The sequence below is a fragment of the Hyla sarda genome, chromosome 2 (assembly GCF_029499605.1).
Source record: "Hyla sarda isolate aHylSar1 chromosome 2, aHylSar1.hap1, whole genome shotgun sequence".
In the NCBI taxonomy this organism is placed as follows: Eukaryota; Metazoa; Chordata; class Amphibia; order Anura; family Hylidae; genus Hyla; species Hyla sarda.
Window position 1 is genome coordinate 431,580,372 of NC_079190.1, and position 21,094 is coordinate 431,601,465.

Here is a 21,094-nt window from a genome sequence, read left to right on the forward strand (position 1 = left end):
ACTCGTTACCTGTATTAATGGCGCCTGTTTGAACTTGTTATCAGTATAAAAGACACCTGTCCACAACCTTAAACAGTCACACTCCAAACAACACTATGGCCAAGACCAAAGATCTGTCGAAGGACACCAGGAACAAAATTGTAGACCTGCACCAGGCTGGGAAGACTGAATCTACAATAGGCAAGCAGCTTGGTGTGAAGAAATCAACTGTGGGAGCAATTATTACAAAATGGGAGACATACAAGAACACTGATAATCTCCCTCGATCTTTGGCTCTCATCCCGTGGTGTCAAAATGATCACAGAAACGGTGAGCAAAAATCCCAGAACCACACGGGGGGGCCCTAGTGAATGACCTGCAGAGAGCTGGGACCAAAGTTACAAAGGTTACCATCAGCAACACACTACGCCGCCAGGGACTCAAATCATGCAGTGCCAGACATGTCCCCCTGCTTAACCCCTTAAGGACGCAGCTCATTTTCACCTTAACCCCTTAACGATCACGGACGAGTATAGACGTCCAGGTTGGCGGCCATTCCGGCACCTGGACATCTATACTCGTCCATGCTTCTCGTGCATGCTGCCCAGTGCACCTATGAGATCGCGGCGGGGACTCGGCTGTAACACACAGCCGGGACCCTGCAGCACTGCCGGGAATGAAGTAAACTTTGGTCCAGGCAGTTTAACCCTTACAGCCGCGGTCAAAAGGGACCGCGGGCTGTAAGTGTTATGACAGAGGGAGGAAGCTCCCTCTGTCACCCCTGCAGCACCCCGCAGCGTGATCGCGGGGTGCTGTGTGTAATCCCCGGCGGGCGGGGACCTGCTGCACTGCCGGGACCGAAGAAAACTTCGATCCCGGCAGTTTAACCCTTACACCCGCGGTCGGAAGCGACCGCGAGCTGTAAGGAGTTTTGACAGAGGGAGGGGGCTCCCTCTGTCTCTCTCCTGTAGCACCCTGCAACTAGTTGCGGGGTGCTGCTGCTTACCTGGGCAGCCGGGGGTCTTTACTAGGACCCCCAGGTCTGCCCCGGTTATTGCCTGTGAGGACGTGCCAGAGGAAAGTCCTCATATGCAGCCTGCTAGTGTAAAACTAGCAGGCAGCATATATCTGCAATGCTTTGGAATACGAAGTATTCCAAAGCATTAAAAAAAGTGAAAAAAATATAAAATAAATAAAAGTGTAACAACAATAAGTATTAAAAAAAAAAAATGTAAAAAAAAGGGTAAAAAAATTAAATAAAAATACATTTTTATTTTTCATTATATTTATTTAATAAATGTATGTGTAGGATCACACGGCGCACATCCGCAGCATATTACGTGCTGCGGATGCCCGCCAACAGTCACAATAATGAGCTCCCTGCTGCGGTTGGGTAGCTTTGTGTGTCCACTAATAGCGTTGGATTTCCCGCCGGAAGTCATGAACGGACACACTGAGCTACCCAGCCACAGCAGTGATCTCACCCTTGTGACTGCTGGCGGGCATCCGCGGTGTGGAATATGCTGCGGATGCGCTCTGTGACCCTACACTGCGTCCCATTCATACAGCGTTTCCGCAGTGTTAGAGGTATCAGTCAGCATCATGTCAAAAAGAGTGATGCTGACGTATACTGTAGCAACTCCATTCATTTCTGAATTAGACGGTACAGTATACATTGGATCCCTTTTTTGACATGACAACGGACACCTATACTGCAGAAATGTACCTATACCCTGAAAGCCAAAGGGGGCTCCTCTCTTTTGGGGTCCTACCACGAGGCCAAGGAACCAAATATGGCCTAAGCGGGGGTATTTCCAAACACGGGCCGAGCAGCTTGATAAAATATAGGGTGCATTTCTTACAATATCAGAAGTGATGTACAAAAATTATGCCCCATAAATTATTCATTTGTTAAAAATAGCAAATTTCGAATTTTTAACACTGACTTTGTAATTATTCCTGCCAAAAAACTATGGTGTTAAAATACTCACTGTACCCCCTAGCGAATACCTTGAGGGGTCTAGTTTTTAAAATGGGGTCATTTGGGGGGAGTGTTCCTATGTTCTACCACCTTCAAATTTCTGCAAACCTTGCATAGCACATAAAAAAAAAAAGATGTACCGTATTTATCGGCGTATAACACGCACTTTTTAGGCTAAAATTTTTTGCCTAAAGTCTACCTGCGTGTTATACGCCGATAAGCCGCTGCAGTTCAATGATTTAAAGCTGGCGCTTTAAATCAATGAACTGCAGCGGCTTTGCAGGTGCAGAGACCTGCCGTCGCTGCCGGCTTCTCTGCCCCTGCCTGTCCTGGGGTCTAGATCCCTGCTGCCGGCCCTTCTCTCCCCCTGGCTATCGGTGCTGCTGCCCGTTCTCTCCCCCTGACTATCAGTGCCGGCGCCGATAGCCAGGGGGAGAGAAGCGGCGCCGGCAATGGGGCAGCGACGCCGATAGCCAGGGGGAGAGAAGGGGCAGCGGCACCCATTGACGGCACCGCTGCCCCGTTGCCTCTCCCATCCCCGGTTGTATAATTACCTGTTACCGGGGTCGGGTCCGCTCTGCTTCAGGCCTTCGGTGTATGTGTCCCCTGCGTCGTTGCTATGCACTGCACGGCGTCACTCGTCATTGTGCCGCGCTGTCCAGTGCATAGCAACGGCGCAGGGGACGCACACCGGAGGCCTGAAGCAGCGCGGACCCAACCCTGGCAACAGGTAATTATACAACCGGGGATGGGGGAGGCAACGGGGCAGCGGCGCCGGCAATGGGTGCCGCTGCCCCTTCTCTCCCCCTGGCTATCAGTGCCGCTGCCCCATTGCCGGCGCCGCTTCTCTCCCCCTGGCTATCATCGCCGGCAATGGGGCACCGGCACCGATAGTCAGGGGGAGAGAATGGGCAGCGGCGCAGATAGTTAGCGGGAGAGAAGCAGCGGCAGCATGGCTCTAGACCCCAAGAAAGGCAGGGGGAGAGAAGCGGGCAGCGACGGCCTCTCTCCCCCTGCCTTTCCTGGGGGTGTATCGGGGTATACCCATGCACACACACGCACCCTCATTTTACCTAGGATATTTGGGTAAAAAACTTTTTTTTACCCAAATATCCTTGGTAAAATGAGGGTGCGTGTTATAGGACGGTGCGTGGTATACCCCGATAAATACGGTACTTTTCAAATTTTCAAAATTTCAAGTTAAATTGTTAGGCTTCTAATTAATTTAAAATGTGAATTAAAAACAAAAAAAATTTGTCAAAATAAAGTAGACATCTGAAAGTATAAGTTTCATAAACTACTTGGTCAGGAAGTATAAATATATGCAACCTATTAGTGTTAACCCCTTAAGGACTCAGGGTTTTTCCGTTTTTGCACTTTCGTTTTTTCCTCCTTACCTTTTAAAAATCATAACCCTTTCAATTTTCCACCTAAAAATCCATATTATGGCTTATTTTTTGCGTCGCCAATTCTACTTTGCAGTGACATTAGTCATTTTACCCAAAAATGCACGGCGAAACGGAAAAAAAAAATCATTGTACGACAAAATCGAAAAAAAAACGCCATTTTGTAACTTTTGGGGGCTTTCGTTTCTACACAGTGCATATTTTGGTAAAAATTACACCTTATCATTATTCTGTAGGTCCATACGGTTAAAATGATACCCTACTTATATAGGTTTGATTTTGTCGCACTTCTGGAAAAAATCATAACTACATGCAGGAAAATTTATACGTTTAAAAATGTCATCTTCTGATCCCTATAACTTTTTTATTTTTCCACGTATGGGGTGGTATGAGGACTCATTTTTTGCGCCGTGATCTGAAGTTTTTATCGGTATGATTTTTGTTTTGATCGGACTTTTTGATCACTTTTTATTCATTTTTTAATGATATAAAAAGTGACCAAAATACGCTTTTTTGGACTTTGGAATTTTTTTGCGCGTACGCCATTGACCGTACGGCTTAATTAATGATATATTTTTTATAGTTCGGACATTTACGCACGCGGCGATACCACATATGTTTATTTTTTATTTTTTTTACACTGTTTTATTTTTTTATGGGAAAAGGGGGGTGATTCAAACTTTTATTAGGGAAGGGGTTAAATGACCTTTATTAACACTTTTTTTTTTACATTTTTTTTGCAGTGTTATAGGTCCCATAGGGACCTATAACACTGCACACACTGATCTCTAATGCTGATCACTGGCGTGCATTAACACGCCTGTGATCAGCATTATCGGCGCTTGACTGCTCCTGCCTGGATCTCAGGCACGGAGCAGTCATTCGTCGATCGGACACCGGGGAGGCAGGTAAGAGCCCTCCCGGTGTCCGATCAGCTGTTCGGGACGCCGCGATTTCACCGCGGCGGTCCCGAACAGCCCGACTGAGCAGCCGGGTCACTTTCACTTTCACTTTAGAAGCGGCGGTCAGCTTTTAAAGGGTTAATACCGCACATCGCCGCGATCGGCGATGTGTGGTATTAGCCGCGGGTCCCGGCCGTTGATTAGCGCCGGGACCGACGCGAAATGATGCGGGATCGCGGCGCGATCCCGCTTCATATCGCGGGATCTGGCGCAGGACGTAAATATACGTCCTGCGTCGTTAAGGGGTTAAAATAGCAAATAATCGTGATTTTTTTAAAAAAATTCATGATTTTTTGCATTGTAAGAAAAAAAAATACAAATGATATTGGCTTACTTTTACTGTGTACATGAAGGACAACTTGTGACGAAAAAACAATGTCAAAATTATCGTGATTGGCAAAACGTTACCAGAGTTATTCTCTAATAAAGACAGACATCCCCGATGTGAAAAAAACAGGCCTGGCCTTTTAGGGGCGTACAGGTTTATTTGTATTGGTCCTTAAGGGGTTAAGGATGGAGAAATTTTTTGCAATTCTGACCACTGTCACTTAACCCCTTCAGGACCAAGCCCATTTTGGCCTTAAGGACCAGAGCGTTTTTTGCACATCTGACCACTGTCACTTTAAACATTAATAACTCTGGAATGCTTTTAGTTATCATTCTGATTCCGAGATTGTTTTTTCGTGACATATTCTACTTTAACATGGTGGTAAATTTTTGTGGTAACTTGCATCCTTTCCTTGTGAAAAATCCTAAAATTTGATGAAAAATTAGAAAATTTTGCATTTTTCTAACTTTGAAGCTCTTTGCTTGTAAGGAAAATGTATATTACAAATAAAAAAAAATTTTATTCACATATACAATATGTCTACTTTATGTCTGCATCATAAAAGTGACGAGTTTTTACTTTTGGAAGACATCAGAGGGCTTCAAAGTTCAGCAGCAATTTTCCAATTTTTCACAAAATTTTCAAACTCACTATTTTTCAGGGACCAGTTCAGGTTTGAATTGGATTTGAAGGGTCTTCTTATTAGAAATACCCCACAAAAGACCCCATTATAAAAACTGCACCCCCCAAAGTATTCAAAATGACATTCAGTCATCATTTTAACCCTTTAGGTGTTTCACAGGAATAGAAGCAAAGTGAAGGAGAAAATTCACAATCTTCATTTTTTACACTCGCATGTTCTTGTAGACCCAATTTTTAAATTTTTACAAGGGGGTAAAAGGAGAAAATATATACTTATTTAGCCTTATGTAGCCTGATTTCTCTCGAGTAAGCACATACCTCATATGTCTATGTAAAGTGTTCGGCGGGCGCAGTAGAGGGCTCAGAAGGGAAAGAGCGACAAGGGGATTTTGGAGAGTACGTTTTTCTGAAATGGTTTTTGGGGGGCATGTTGCATTTAGGAAGCCCTTATGGTGCCAGAACAGCAAAAAAAAAAAAAACACATGGCATACCATTTTGGAAACTAGACCCCTTGAGGAACATAACAAGGAATAAAGTGAGCCTTAATACCCCACAGGTGTTTCACGACTTTTGCATATGTAAAAAAAAATATATTTTTTTCACTAAAATGTGTGTTTCCCCCCAAATTTCACATTTTTCCAAGGGTTAATAGCAGGAAATACCCCACAATATTTGTAACCCCTTCTCTTCTGAGTATGGAGGTACCCCATAAGTTGACCTGAAGTGCACTATGGGCGAACTACAATGCTCAGAAGAGAAGGAGTCATATTTGGCTTTTTGAGAGCAAATTTTGCTCGGGGGGCATGTCACATTTAGGAAGCCCCTATGGTGCCAGAACAGCAAAAAAAAACACATGGCATGCCATTTTGGAAACTAGACCCCTTGAGGAATGTAATAAGGAATAAAGTGAGCCTTATTACCCCACAGGTGTTTCACGACTTTTGCATATGTAAAAAAAAAAAAAAAATTTCCACTAAAATGTGTGTTTCCCCCCTAATTTCACCTTTTTGCAAGGGTTAATAGCAGAAAATACCCCCCAAAATTTGTAACCCCATCTCTTCTGAGTATGGAGGTACCCCATAAGTTGACCTGAAGTGCACTATGGGCGAACTACAATGCTCAGAAGAGGAGGAGTCATATTTGGCTTTTTGAGAGCAAATTTTGCTCGGGGAGCATGTCGCATTTAGGAAGCCCCTAAGGTGCCAGAACAGCAAAAAAAACACACATGGCATACCATTTTGGAAACGAGACCCCTTGAGGAACGTAACAAGGGGTACAGTGAGCATTTGCCCCCCACTGGTGTCTGATAGATCTTTGGAACAGTGGGCTGTACAAGTTTTCATTTTCATGGACCACTGTTCCAAAGATCCGTCAGACACCTGTGAGGGGTAAATTCTCACTGCACCCCTCATTACATTCCGTGAGGGGTGTCGTTTCCGAAATTGGGTCACATGTGGGGTTTTGTTTTTTTTGCGTTTGTCAAAACCGCTGTAACAATCAGCCACCCCTGTGCAAATCACCTCAAATGTACATGGTGCGCTCTCCCTTCTGGGCCTTGTTGTGCGCCCCCAGAGCACTTTGCGCTCACATATGGGGTATCTCTGTAGTCGGGAGAAATTGCGTTACAAATTTTGGGGGGCTTTTTTTCCCTTTTACCTCTTGTGAAAATGTAAAGTATAGGGCAACATCAGCATGTTAGTGTAAAAAATAAAAAAAATTTACACTAACATTCTGGTGTAGACCCCAACATTTCCTTTTCATGAAGGGTTAAAGAAGAAAAAGCCCCCCAAACCTTGTAACGCAATTTCTCCCGGGTACAGCGATACCCCATATATCGCCCTAAACTGTTGCCCTGAAATACGACAGGGCTCCAAAGTGAGAGGGCCATGTGCATTTGAGGCCTAAATTAGGGATTTGCATAGGGGTGGACATAGGGGTATTCTACGCCAGTGATTCCCAAACAGGGTGCCTCCAGCTGTTGCAAAACTCCCAGCATGCCTGGACAGTCAACGGCTGTCCGACAATACTGGGAGTTGTTGTTTTTCAACAGCTGGAGGCTCTGCTTTGGAAACAGTGGTGTACCGGACCTTATTGGGGGAGGGGGGGCTGTGTAGGGGTATGTGTATATGTAGTGTTTTAACTTTTTATTTTATTTTGTGTTAGTGTAGTGTAGTGTTTTTAGGGTACAGTCACATGGGCGGGGGATTACAGCGAGTTTCCCAGCGCAAAATTTGCTGCATCTCAAGATGCGAGAAACCCACTGTAAAAGCCTCGCCCATGTGAATGTACCCTGTACATTCACGGGGGTGGCAGGGCGGGGGGGGGGGGGACATCAGCTGTTGCAAAACCACAACTCCCAGCATGCATGGTCTGTTAGTGCATGCTGGGAGTCATAGTTTTGCAACAGCTGGAGGCACACAGGTTAGGAAACACTGAGTTAGAAACAGACAATGTTTCCCAACCAGTGTGTCTCCAGTTGTTGCAAAACTACAACTCCCAGCATGCCCAGACAGCTGAAGGGCATGCTGGGAGTTCGGCAACATCTGAAGGGCCAGATGTTGCTGAACTAAAACTCCCAGCATGCCTGGACAGTCAGTGCATACTGGGAGTTGTAGTTTTGCAACAGCTGGAAGAGCACAGATTGGAGACCATTATACAATGGTCTCCAAACTGGGGCCCTCCAGATGTTGCAAAACTACAACTCCCAGCATGCATGGTCTTTTAGTGCATGCTGGGAGTTATAGTTTTGCAACAGCTGGAGGCACACAGGTTAGGAAACACTGAGTTAGAAACAATGTTTCCCAACCAGTGTGTCTCCAGCTGTTGCAAAACTACAACTCCCAGCATGCCCAGACAGCTGAAGGGCATGCTGGGAGTTGTAGTTCGGCAACATCTGAAGGGCCAGATGTTGCTTAACTAAAACTCCCAGCATGCCTGGACAGTCAGTGCATGCTGGGAGTTGTAGTTTTGCAACAGCTGGAAGAGCACAGATTGGAGACCATTATACAATGGTCTCCAAACTGGGGCCCTCCAGATGTTGCAAAACTACAACTCCCAGCATGCCCAGACAGCCAAAGGCTGTCTAGGCATGCTGGGAGTTGTAGTTTTCAGACTCCTAGTAGCAGCAGTGAAGATCTTCACTGCTGCCTCTGAGGACTACATACTTACCTGCTGGTCCCGTCGCTGCTCGTCCACGTGGCCGGTCCCGCGCTGCTCCTCGGTCCTGCCGCTGCTCCAGGTAAGTCCGCCGGTCCCCACGTGTTCCCCCCGTGTGCCGCAGGTCCCCGCGAGCCCCTGCAGCCTTCGTCCCACGTTCTGCCCGACTTCCGGGGGCGGGCAGTGCGGGGGATCTGAACTTTCACCCCAGATCACTGTGATTGGTCCACAGGGACCAATCACAGTGATCGCTGACCAGGACCATCAATTGATGGTCCTGGGGGTGAAGCAGAAGTTGTCCCCTGCTGGAAACAGCGGGACTTCTGCCAGTTAACCCGTGCGATGCTGCGCATCGCCGGGTTAACTGAATGTCATTTATAAACGCCGGGATGCGCGAACGCACTGCACAACCCGGCGTTTATATATGACATTCTGCGGGAAGGGGTTAATGCATTAATAACTCTAAGATGCTTTTACCGATTATTCTGATTCTGAGATTGTTTTTTCGTGACATATTCTACTTTATTTTAGTGGTAAATTTTCGTTGTTACTTGCATCCTTTCTTGGTGAAAAATCCACAAATTTCATGAAAATTTTGAAAATGTATCATTTTTCTAACTTTGAAACTCTCTGCTTGTAAGGAAAATGGATATTCCAAATAAATTTGATATTGATTCACAAATACAATATGTCTACTTTATGTTGGCATCATAAAATGGACATATTTTTACTTTTTGAAAACATTTGAGGGCATGAAAGTATAGCAGCAATTTTCAAAATTTTCATGAAAATTGCAAAATCTGAAGGGACAGATGTTACAGAACTACAACTCTCACCATGCCTGGGCAGTCTAGACATGCTGAGAGTTGTAGTTTTGCAACATCTGGATGACTACCGTTTGGGCACCACTGTAATAGTGGTCTCCAAAGTGTGATCCTCCAGCCTTTGGCTGTCTGGGCATGCTGGGAGTTGCAGTTTGGCAACCATCGCTTTACTGCCACCTTCTTTGATGCTCCACGCCATCTCCTCCCTACCTGCGCCGCTGATCTCCGCTGATGTCACCGACGATTGGAGGTCCCCACGTCACCTTCTTTGCAGGTACCGGCCACCATCTTCTCCCCCGTTCTGCCTGACATCCAGGGGTGGGCAGAGCGGGGGTTTTCCATGGCAACCCCCCGTCTTCAACTGCCATTGGTCAGCACTCATTGCTGACTAATAGCAGGGGATAGGAGGAGGCTGCAACCTCGCTCCTATCCCTCAGGATGATCGGGGCTTTCACTGACAGCTCCGATCATCCCTATTTTCCGGGCGATTGGGTCACCAGAGACCCGATCAGCCCGGAATAGCAGAAAATTGCATGTTTGAATTGAAATGCGATTTCCTGCGATCGCCGACATGGGGGGGGGGGGGGTCTCAGGACCCCCCCCCTCAGCGATGTGCCGGGATGTCTGCTGAATGATTTCAGCAGGCATCCCGGTCCGGTCCCCAAAAGGCTAGCGGCGGGGACCGGAATTCCCACGGGCGTATCTATACGCCCTTCAACCTTAAGTACTCGGGATGCAGGGCGTATGCATACGCCCTGAGTCCATAACAGGTTAAGCCAGTACATGTCCAGGCCTGTCTGAAGTTTGCTAGAGAGAATTTGGATGATCCAGAAGAGGATTGGGAGAATGTCATATGGTCAGTTGAAACCAAAGTAGAACTTTTTGGTAAAAACTCAACTCGTCGTGTTTGGAGGAGAAAGAATGCTGAGTTACATCCAAAGAACACCATACCTACTGTGAAGCATGAGGGTGGAAACATCATGCTTTGGGGGCTGTTTTTCTGCAAAGGGACCAGGATGACTGATCCGTGTAAAGGAAAGAATGAATGGGGCCATGTATCGTGAGATTGTGAGTGAAAATCTCCTTTCATCAAGGGCATTGAAGATGAAATGTGGCTGGGTCTTTCAACATGAAAATGATCTCAAACACACCGCCCGTGCAATGAAGGAGTGGCTTGGTAAGAAGCATTTCAAGGTCCTGGAGGGGCCTAGCCAGTCTCTGAATCTCAACCCCATAAAAAACCTGGAGGGCATTGAAAGGCCATGTTTCCCAGCGACAGCCCCAAAACATCACTGCTCTAGAGAAGATCTGCATGGAGAAATGGGCCAAAATACCAGCAACAGTGTGTGAAAACCTTGTAAAGACTTATAGAAAATGTTTGACCTCTGTCATTGCCAACAAAGGGTATATAACAAAGTATTGAGATGAACTTTTGTTATTAACCAAATACTTATTTTCCACCATAATTTGACAATGTGATTTTATGGAATTTTTTTTTCTCATGATGTCTCTCATAGTTGAGGTAAACCTATGATGAAAATTACAAGCCTCTCTCATCTTTTCAAGTGGGAGAACTTGCACAATTGGTGGCTGACTAAATACTTTTTTGCCCTACTGTAGAGTATGGACCGTTAACCCCTTCTCCCCAACAGCCAGTGCCAGGGTAGTACCTCTTGCCCCTGCTCACCCCGCTATGGTAGCCAGGCATGATGCAGTGTGGCATTAAGCTTGCAGAAGACTCCATCAGGTGAGTATGAGAGGACATCTTCACGGTAGAGTATTCCTTCCCTCATCCCCCCACCCTCCCTTCCCAAGCTGTTCTTAAATCTATTGTATCGGCAGCGGGGGTGGTTGCACTTAACCCTGCACTGCTCTCCACTGCCCGGCACTTACTCTTTGCTAGCGGCCATGATGGTCGGGCAGGGAAACGGAGCATGGCTCCACCCCTAGTCCCCTCTCCTGCTAGCGCCGGGTTTTCTTTTTCTCCTTCCTCCCACCGCTTACTATGTAAACCAGTGGCCATTATTCTGTGCTTAGCTCTGCCCTTCTCCCCCATTTTGGCTGCTGCAGACATTCTTTTTTATTCTTCCCCGCTGTCTTCGCCACATCAGCTTGTGCTGTAAGCCGGCGGCCGCTGCCTTGGTTTGAGGGAGTAGGGGCTTAGCTCTGCCCTCCTCCCCCGCCTCGGCAGCTGGGGACATTACTGTTTACTTTTCCCCGCTGTCTTCGCCAACGCAGCTTACGCTGTAAGCTGGAGGCTGCTGTCTTTCAGCCGGGGGAGCTGGGGACATTATTGTTCTTTTTTCACCCACTGTCTCCGCCGCAGCTTGCACTATATTTATATATTCACCCCCTTGTGGTTGTAAAATGTATTACAGCTCCTGGTTTTATTCCTGCAATGCGCTCCCACTTGTAGTGATTTTATGATCTGCATCCCTGCAGTCTCATCTCGGTCCTTTGGCTAGATCTACGATTCCTGTCCATGGGCCATACATTTGTGGGACCCTTCCAACAGGATTTGGGGGTCGCTTCAATATTAGTGCACTTTTGATGGTACTGAAACTCATTTCTGCAGGGTTCCTTGGATTACTTGGGGTCCTGGAAATTCATTCCATGACAGTTTTTTCCCTACTGTCAGTGGCCATGCCATGTCTGCTGCTGCTGTAGCTGATTTCTAGTCCTCCCATATACAGTATTGGCAGATAAACGATGGGGTCCCCCAACGGATGCCAATACATTTCTAGCAAAAACTAAGGGGCCCTTTCGAGCTGTCCCCTCCTCCATTTCTGAGCCTTCTTCCGCCACACCTGTGCTTTCAGTTCAATCACCAGTCCACCACGCCACCTCTCACTCTGGAGTGTATTCCATTCAGTTTGGTTTCCACCGCTGTCGGTCACCCATTACATGTACGTCGCACCTGCAGCTAAGTCCAGTAACCCATGGTGGGCAAGGTTTCTGGGTGCAATGGCCACTTTACCAGTTAGACAGACTGTGGTCTGTGTCGTTCCCCCCCCTCCTCCACTCACCGTTCACTTGTCTTCCATATCCGCGGCTAGACTTCCGGTACCCTACTACTAGTGTGCGGTTTCCGGAGGAGTGACCCCGTTCACAGACTCCATTCCAATGAGCCAGAGAGTGGTCTATGTAGTCCCCAACATATACAATGGACCCTATACCAGTAAGCCAGACAGTGTTCTATGTGGTCTCCAGCATCTACGATGAACCCTAAACCAGTAAACCAGACAGTGATCTGCGTGGTCTCCAGCATATACGATGGACCTTATACCAGTAAGCCAGACTGTGTCTGCATGGTTTCCTGCACCATTTGCATCCTACATAAGTTATCTGTGTCTGCAGTTCTAATGCTTTCTATGGCATACTGTCTATAGCACTGTTAGGGGGTAGGCTGGGAGCTTTTTCTGCAGGTTTGTTAGACCTTCGCAGAAACAGGTGCAGTCACTGTTCCCCTTTCTCAGGTGGCGTGACGTTGGTCTGCTCCCAGCATCGTTCTGGCTCATAGGTACAGTGGGGATCAAAAGTTTGGGCACCCCAGGTAAAAATTTGTATTAATGTGCATAAAGAAGCCAAGGAAAGATGGAAAAATCTCCAAAAGGCATCAAATTACAAATTAGACATTCTTATAATATGTCAACAAAAGTTAGATTTTATTTCCATCATTTACACTTTCAAAATAACAGAAAACAAAAAAATGGCGTCTGCAAAAGTTTGGGCACCCTGCAGAATTTATAGCATGCACTGCCCCCTTTGCAAAGCTGAGACCTGCCAGTGTCATGGATTGTTCTCAATCATCATCTGGGAAGACCAGGTGATGTCAATCTCAAAGGTTTTAAATGCCCCGACTCATCTGACCTTGCCCCAACAATCAACACCATGGGTTCTTCTAAGCAGTTGTCTAGAAATCTGAAACTGAAAATAGTTGTCGCTCACAAAGCTGGAGAAGGCTATAAGAAGATAGCAAAACGTTTTCAGATGTCAATATCCTTTGTTCGGAATGAAATTAAGAAATGGCAGTCATCAGGAACAGTGGAAGTTAAAGCAAAATTTTGGAGGATTGTGAGAAAAACTATTCAAAAACCCACGTTTGACTGTACAATCCCTCCAGAAAGATCTGGCAGACACTGGAGTTGTGGCACACTATTCCACTATAAAGAGATACTTGTACAAATATGGTCTTCATTGAAGAGTCATCAGAAGAAAACCTCTTCTACGTCCTCACCACAAAAATAAGCGTTTTAACTTTGCAAATGAACATATAGACAAGCCTGATGTATTTTGGAAACAAGTTCTGTGAACCGATAAGGTTAAAATTGAACTTTTTGGCCAGAATAAGCAAAGGTACGTTTGGAGAAGAAGGGGAACAGAATTTAATGAAAAGAACCTCTGTCCAACTGTTTTGCCATGGCCTTCACAATGTCCTGACCTCAACATAATTGAAAATCTATGGTTTGACCTTAAAAGAGCAGTGCGTGACAGACAGTCCAGAAATCTCAAAGAACTGGAAGACTTTTGTAAGGAAGAATGGGCAAAGATACCTCAAACAAGAATTGAAAGACTCTTGGCTGGCTACAAAAAGAGTTTACAAGCTGTGATACTTGCCAAAGGGGGCAGTACAAGATATTAATTCTGCAGGGTGTCCAAACTTTTGCAGACGCAATTTTTTGGTTTTCTGTTATCTTGAAAGTGTAAATGATGGAAATAAAATTTAACTTTTGTTGACAAATTATAAGAATGTCTAATCTGTAATTTGATGCCTTTTGAATATTTTTCCATCTTTCCTTGGCTTCTTTATGTACATTAATACAAATTTTTGCCTCCTGCTTTGCGTGGCAGCAGTCCTTGTTCCCCACTACCATCATGCAGTATCCATCTCTGTGTCCCTACTTATACTGTGGACACTCTGCACGTGTGGTGCCCACCTTTCCCCTTTTCAGGGGGCGGACTTGGGCTTTCACATGGTCTCATTCCGCACTTCTACTGTGGCTGAGCACCTCTGTTCTGGAATGGGGCCTGATAGGATGACATGGTGTGTTCAACAGCCCCTAATGCCTTCAGAAAAGAGTCGGGATTGCTCTGTGGATATGGCTTCTGTTTTTTGTTCAGAGGGTCCAAAGATTTCGTTCTCCTGAGGATGTACCTCCTACAGCTTTATTATGATTCGTACGCTCTTTTCTTGCATATGTAGTCACATCTTTATCCACCACGAGAATCCCGGGTCCACATACCTACGAGGATAGTTTCTCCATACCTCAATATGTTGTCGCAGAGTTCCTTGGGTTACTGTTGTCTACCGGATGTTCACCCATTTCCGTGGGGCGGTGTTTAGCATGCCTGGCGTAACCTTGATATTCCTTCTTCCGCAGGGCTGTTCACCATGACTGACTATTGTTTCTCTCGATGCTGGGGAACTAACCATGTAGAGCCATTTCTCTCTCCCCCCCCCCCCCCCCTCCCTCTGTCTCCCTTTCTGTTCCTGTCTTGATTGGATGTTGTTTTAAAGTCTTCTGGTCTGTTTGGACCAATGGGTCCAAGGCTTGTTTCCCCTCTTCACTTGTGTTTGCGGGCCGGGGAGTCTTCCTGTATTAGGCACCCTGCTAGGCAGCATTGGCATCCCTTCCTTGGGGCCTTAGTAATGTGGCAGGCACGACATTTCTTTCCAGATTTTCTTAGGGATCCCCTTTGTTGGATGGTCTCTCTCAACCACACTATTTCTTGTCTCTGCATGGCAGGACTGCTCTTGGAATTCTTTTCTGAAGATGGGCTTGCTCACACTCTACAGGTGTGGGGCTTCTGGGAGACTTGGGGAACTCCAGTTCCCATGTCTGATCGCTCCGGTATTCTGGGATGCTCTTCTCAGGTTGTGCAGGTCCTTGTCAGGCTGGTCTACTTCCCTTCTGCTCCTTCGGGGTCCCTGTACTCCTGGGACGGAGGGCATTCTGGTCAGCCAGAATGCGCCAGTCTAGCCAGTTTGACCTTCTGCATGGACGTGGTTCTCTATTTGCTCTTTTTGCCGCTCAGAGTCAAACTCTGAGTCTGTTCTTCCTCCAGGGTTCTCGCGGTGTCCCCTGAGACGGGGATTCTGGAAACAACAGTTTGTCGATTCGGGTCGTCAATCAAATCCATCATGTCTCTTGGGATGGTTTAGTCTCTGTTCCTTTTTTCCCGGGTTTTTCTGGTCTCCGCGTTCTATGTGCTCGCCTTCTTCAGGGTGCATTTTGATCTCCCTGGTGTTCTCTCACCATGTTCTCTTCCATCGGTTGATTCTCTGGATGCAGTTCTCTCCCCTTTCCATGTGTTTATCGGCCGGGCCAGTCCTCTGTCTGTTTCCGTGGTGTCCTTGAAGTTGGTTTCCTACCTCCTTACAGTATGGTTACGACACATCTGGCCTCCGAGACGACCTTCTCATGTCTCTCTGCGGCCTATAGGTCTCGGCTATGGCCAGTCTCTTCCTTTTGGCTTCTTGGGCCATCTACATGGGTGGTGGAGCTTCCAGACGCTCTGTTTCCAGGCCCCGGTTGTCTCTTGGCCGAGGGTCTTGCCAGCAAGCCTTGCAGGTGGATGTGGTTCAGTCTCAGGACTGTGTCCTCTTCTCTGGCGGTTATTATTTCGCACCCCAGGGACTGCTTTGGTACGTCCCATCAGTATTCTGTGTCCCCCAATGAAGCGACCGAGAAAAGGAGATTTTTTTTACTCACTGCAAAATCTCTTTCTCGTAGCCTTCATTGGGGGGCACAGCACCCACCCATATCTTCATGTCTTGCCCGGATTCTCCTTTCCGGTTCATGTTTTTTTTTTTATTCGGGATTCCTTCTAGGGTCCTTTGGACATCTCTCCGTCTTGTTGGCTTCTTCTACTGCTTTGTGACAGAACTGATTTCCTCATGGCAGGTGGGCGGGTATATCCTGCCAGGGAGGAGCCGACATTTTTTTCAGCGCTTCCTAGTGGCAAGAGCATATACCCATCAGTATCCTGCGTCCCCCAATGAAGGCTACGAGAAAGAGATTTTACGGTGAGTAAAAAAAAATCTCCTTTTTATTCCCCTCCTATTTCTTACATTTTTTCTTTTGTTTCTTACAGACTGGAGTCAACCAGCAGAGGCTCAACAAAACCAGCAAATGCAAAGAATAATCTCTCGCTGTAATTGCCACATGTACTACATCAGCTACAGTCACGATATAGACCCTGAGTTGGCTTTGCAAATTAAACCTCCCTCAATGCCACTACACCCAGAAAAGGAAGACTTGCTGAAAGGTCAAGAAGGTATTTACCCTGCTGCATTAAGAAGTCTGGTACCTATTATTAAATTCTTCAGCTGAATGGATGCAGTGTATCTATGTGCATAGGATCAACTTCTCTTCTGTTTTTTATGCTCAGTCTGTGGCACACCTGTACATTGCTTTGGACATGAAAGAATAGAAAAAGCCTTGCCTATTGATATGAAGCAAAATGTGCTAATTTAGTTTGATCTGTAATGAAAATTCAAGCCGATACGCTGCTTGTGTGTTTGTGTGTGGAATTGCAGCTCTGCCTTCTTGCTTCAGTGGCATCAAGCTGCATTGCCAGATCTAACCCATGGGCAGGGTTGGTGCGGTATCTGGAAGAAGACAACTATGTTTTTATAATCCTCTATGACTCCTTTAAATTACTTTAGGTAGTGCTGAGCATCAAGGGCCTGGAAATAAAAGTCCAATCTTCCCAGCCACTTATCTAGAGTATCTAGACTTTTGGGTTCACATGCTGGGGTTAAAGCATAAGGCACCTGTCCCTGCATTATTGTTGAATGGACCAAAGGTAGTCTAGATTTGAGCGGATCGCCAAATAAGATTGAGTAGGGAAATTAATAAACTGTAGGATCAACTCTTAAACCTATAGTCAGAAGTCTAATTTCCTTATTTTACAAAGTTTTTAGGAATTTTTTTTTTTTTTTGTACCAAATCTTTAATGTGGAGATTTTTGAACAACCTTTATTTGACAGGCACACTTGCTGCTGTATATTCACCATCCACACTCTTATTCATTGCAGCTGCTGCTGATACTTTTACTTTAAAACACCAGCACCTAGAAATCTCTACCAACCCAGCACAATATGCCATGATCTTGGATATTGTGAACAATTTGCTTTTGCATGTGGAGCCCAAACGAAAGGTATGTAATAATTTTGATGCCTTTATTTCATTTATTGCCTCTAAAGTTATAATGTCCTGCATATAATGGCCTGCAGTTATAGAGTTTTCCACATACAGTGGTCCTTTCATTGTAACTTGAAACCGCATACAACATGCAGCACCAGAAACATTGCTATTCTGCAGTACATGAGATTGCCTGGATGAGCCAGCCAGTCAGCATGGATGAAGCGCCTCTGTACAGTGCAGTGTTGCACTACTTGTGTAGTGTCCAAAATCAACTAATTAACTTGGGGGCCCACTGTATAAGTATTAAGTAAAAACATTTGTTAATGTAGTCACTACACTTACAGTGCTCATCACTATCGATTAACTAATTTTGTCTTGTATAATATCACTAGGAACACAGTGAGAAAAAGCAGCGTGTGCGCTTCCAGTTGGAGATCTCCAGTAACCCTGAGGAGCAGCGAAGTAGCATTCTACATCTCCAAGAGGCTGTCCGCCAACATGTGTTGCAAATACGACTGCTGGAGAAGCAGATGTACTCTGTCGTAAAGGTGGGACCATCTTTTGTTTTTTGTGTTTTTGTCATTTTGAGGTCAGATTGTTTCTTATCAGTACTGTAATTTCTACATTGCATTGTGTGACTGAAATGTAGTTAGTTACATTTAAAGTAGAGCTTCAGATTCCATCCTTACCAAGACCTAATTTACTGAGTATTTATGTGGCACATACCTGATTAATCTTTTGTCTTTGGTAGTTTAGTTGAATTATTTTATCCATACTTTAATGGAAATTGGCTCTCCATGCACTAACATCTTCGGGGACTTGTGTTGTGCAATATGCAGAAAAAGCATGTTGAAACAGCATGTTTTTACTTTAGAAAAAAACACTACAGAATCCATGGAAGACATGAAAAGTTTTGTTTTCTGCTGTATTAAAAAGAACAAGAGGCGCTTCCTTGTGTGACTCCTTCAAAGGGCGAGAGGAAGATAACATAACAAGTGAGCCAAGAACCGAGCATAGGAAATGGGGCTGCAGCTCCTTCCTCCAACATGCAACAAGGGCGTGATAACGATCAGACTCCACAATCCACCTCCAGGAGGATAAACTTGCGCTGCCCAACAGACAAATCCAATTGTACTCCAGTAAACTGGATATAATTTAGTAAAATGGTAAAAAAAAACTTATAACGCCGGCTTTATCCACAGGCACGATACAACTAAACATCTCGCAAGTATATATACACCCCCTTAGGATGTCACATGACCGGAAATACAAAAACAAATAGAGTAGATATATGCAGTTATAAAATGATACATAATAACATAAAATAAACCTAATGGCATTAGCAGCATATTCTAATAGTACTATTAACAGCAAAATATAAATCCATATTAATAAAGTTACATCATTAGTGGCCCAAAAAACGCACTGAAAACTATAAATTATAATAAATTCAAGTGATAGTGCTAATAAACCTCTCAGAAACACAGTGCGTGATATATAAAGCACCTAAACAGTAATGCTTTCAATAACTTTATCTTCCGGAATTAGAGTATTAAACATAAAAATACAAAATGATTCCCTATTAATAAGAGTATCTATTAGATATTTCAGAAGATATTGATTCAATAATCGATAGGTGCAGAACATGAATCTCCCCACCATGCTTCAAACAAAACATCCCGTAAGTCAGGCAAGGACGATCAGTTGAGATTGCTGATGCGGGCAGTGCAGGACACCTTACAGGTCCAGCACAAGCCTCCTTACACTTCCTGAAGCAAAGTCTTGTTTAGTCGACACAGACCTCCTCCATCATCTTTGCCCTGTCCCTTTCGACCTCACTTCTTCAGGGTCAGCCGCTCATTATCCAGACCTGCAACTCCACTGCAGTGGCCTATGTGAACCACCAGAGTGGCACCAGGAGCAGGTGGTAGGTCATGTTGGAGGCTGCTTAGGCTGTCTTGCTGGGCGGAGCTCCACATTCCGGCCCTGTCTGCGGTCAATATTCCAGGAATGGACAACTTGGCTGTGGACTTCCTCAGCCAAAAGAAGCTGGACTACAGTAAATGGTACTTCCATTCAGAGCATTTTCTTCAGCTCTGCCACAAGTGGGGCATTCCCGAGGTGGATCTTTTTGGAACTTAGCTCAACCACAAGTCCATGAGCTCTTGCCGTGGATGCTTGCTTGATACCACACATTTTGTCTGCTGTATGTGTTTCCTCCTCTTACCCTTATTCCGGGGCTCTGAAGCGCATCAAAGCCGGAGTTGTTCTGGCCATTCTTTTGGCCTTGTAGCGCCTAGTATGCAAACCTCATCTAGTGGATGCTAGTTACAGCCTGACCTCCTTTTGCAACGTCTGCTGTTTTACCTCACTTTACCTCAGCTGTTAATGCCGAGCTTTTGAGTTTTCGTTGTTTTACTGAGCCTGGCATCAGGGAGTACCCCTTTAAAGTCTTTCTCTGGGAATTCAACCCCAGGGAGTCATGGGATGGTCTTTGAAATATATAGAGCTTTGGGGGGACACTCATACCCTATTTGCTAGAAACGTTGAATGAATCCTTAGTAAGTGGTAGGCTTTCACCTTCAAAGGCAGAAGCCTGCATTACTCTAATTCCTAAAAAGGGCAGAGATGGGCTGGAGGTGGACTCCTATCGTCCGATTTCACTATTAAATACGGACTGTAAGATATTCACAAAACTATGGGCACTACGTTTACAGAAAGTAATAGGTCATATCATAGGTGAAGAACAAAAAGGTTTTATTTGGGGTAGAAATATCTATAGTAATATACAGAGAACTTTCCTAAATATACAGGTGATAGATTAGGGGCCCCGCTCCATCTCTTTTCATGACGCTAATAAGGCGTTCGACAGGGTGGAGTGGGGATTCCTCGTAAGGGTAGTAGAAGAGATGAACCTGGGAGAAATGATAAAGCTATAAAAACAATATATAGCCTTATTGAATAACACTATTCCCTCCTTTCTCTCGGTTTGGGAACCTTGGGATCGTTTCTCTGACAGACAGCTGCCTTGACCTGTCGAATTTGTCTCCCTCTCTACTTCTTTTCTCCTTTTCTTCTTCTTCTTCTTCTTTCTCCTGATCTGTGTCCTATGTTTCGTTTAGTGTTCGTCTGTGTGGTCCCTCAGTGTTTTCCCCCTCCCTTTCCCTCATTAACACCCCCCCTCCCCCTATTGTTGTTTGTGCTGCTCTCTGGGCTCGGTAAATTATTGTTTTCACATACAGGAACGTGCCTTATGTTGACTGTCTAGCTATCGAATTATCAGTTAGTTTATTGTTATGCCATAGTGGCTTGTAGCTAGCCTTCAGTTTATACCATCCTGTATCCTTGTGGGCATTGTCCGTGTTGCTATGATTACTTGTCATTTTCTTTGATTTATATGTTTGAAAATTTCAATAAAAATTTACAGTTAAAAAAAAAATAAAAATACAATATATAACTGCCCAAAAGCAAGGATTATAATCAATGGGGAATTAACAGATAACTTTTACTTAAATAGAGGCACCAGGCTAGGATGGCCACTTTCTCCCACCCTTTTTGCAATAGCAATAGAACTTTTAGCGCATATCATTAGATCCGCAGAAGTATTTGAGTGTTTCGGGATTAATGGGGTAGGGAATTTTTTTTTACTATATGCGGATGATGTTT

At 45.2% G+C, this 21,094-nt stretch overlaps 1 protein-coding gene across 1 annotated transcript in view; it reads left to right on the top strand.

Annotated features, from left to right (window-relative positions):
- The window catches only part of BLTP2 (bridge-like lipid transfer protein family member 2), a 114,983-nt gene that overhangs the window by 84,160 nt on the left and 9,729 nt on the right, over window positions 1–21,094 (top strand). The window contains exons 28-30 of the mRNA XM_056559095.1: window positions 16,374–16,556; window positions 17,320–17,441; window positions 17,821–17,976. Coding sequence (XP_056415070.1) covers window positions 16,374–16,556; window positions 17,320–17,441; window positions 17,821–17,976 — 461 coding nt within the window. The remainder of the gene's footprint in view (window positions 1–16,373; window positions 16,557–17,319; window positions 17,442–17,820; window positions 17,977–21,094) is intronic.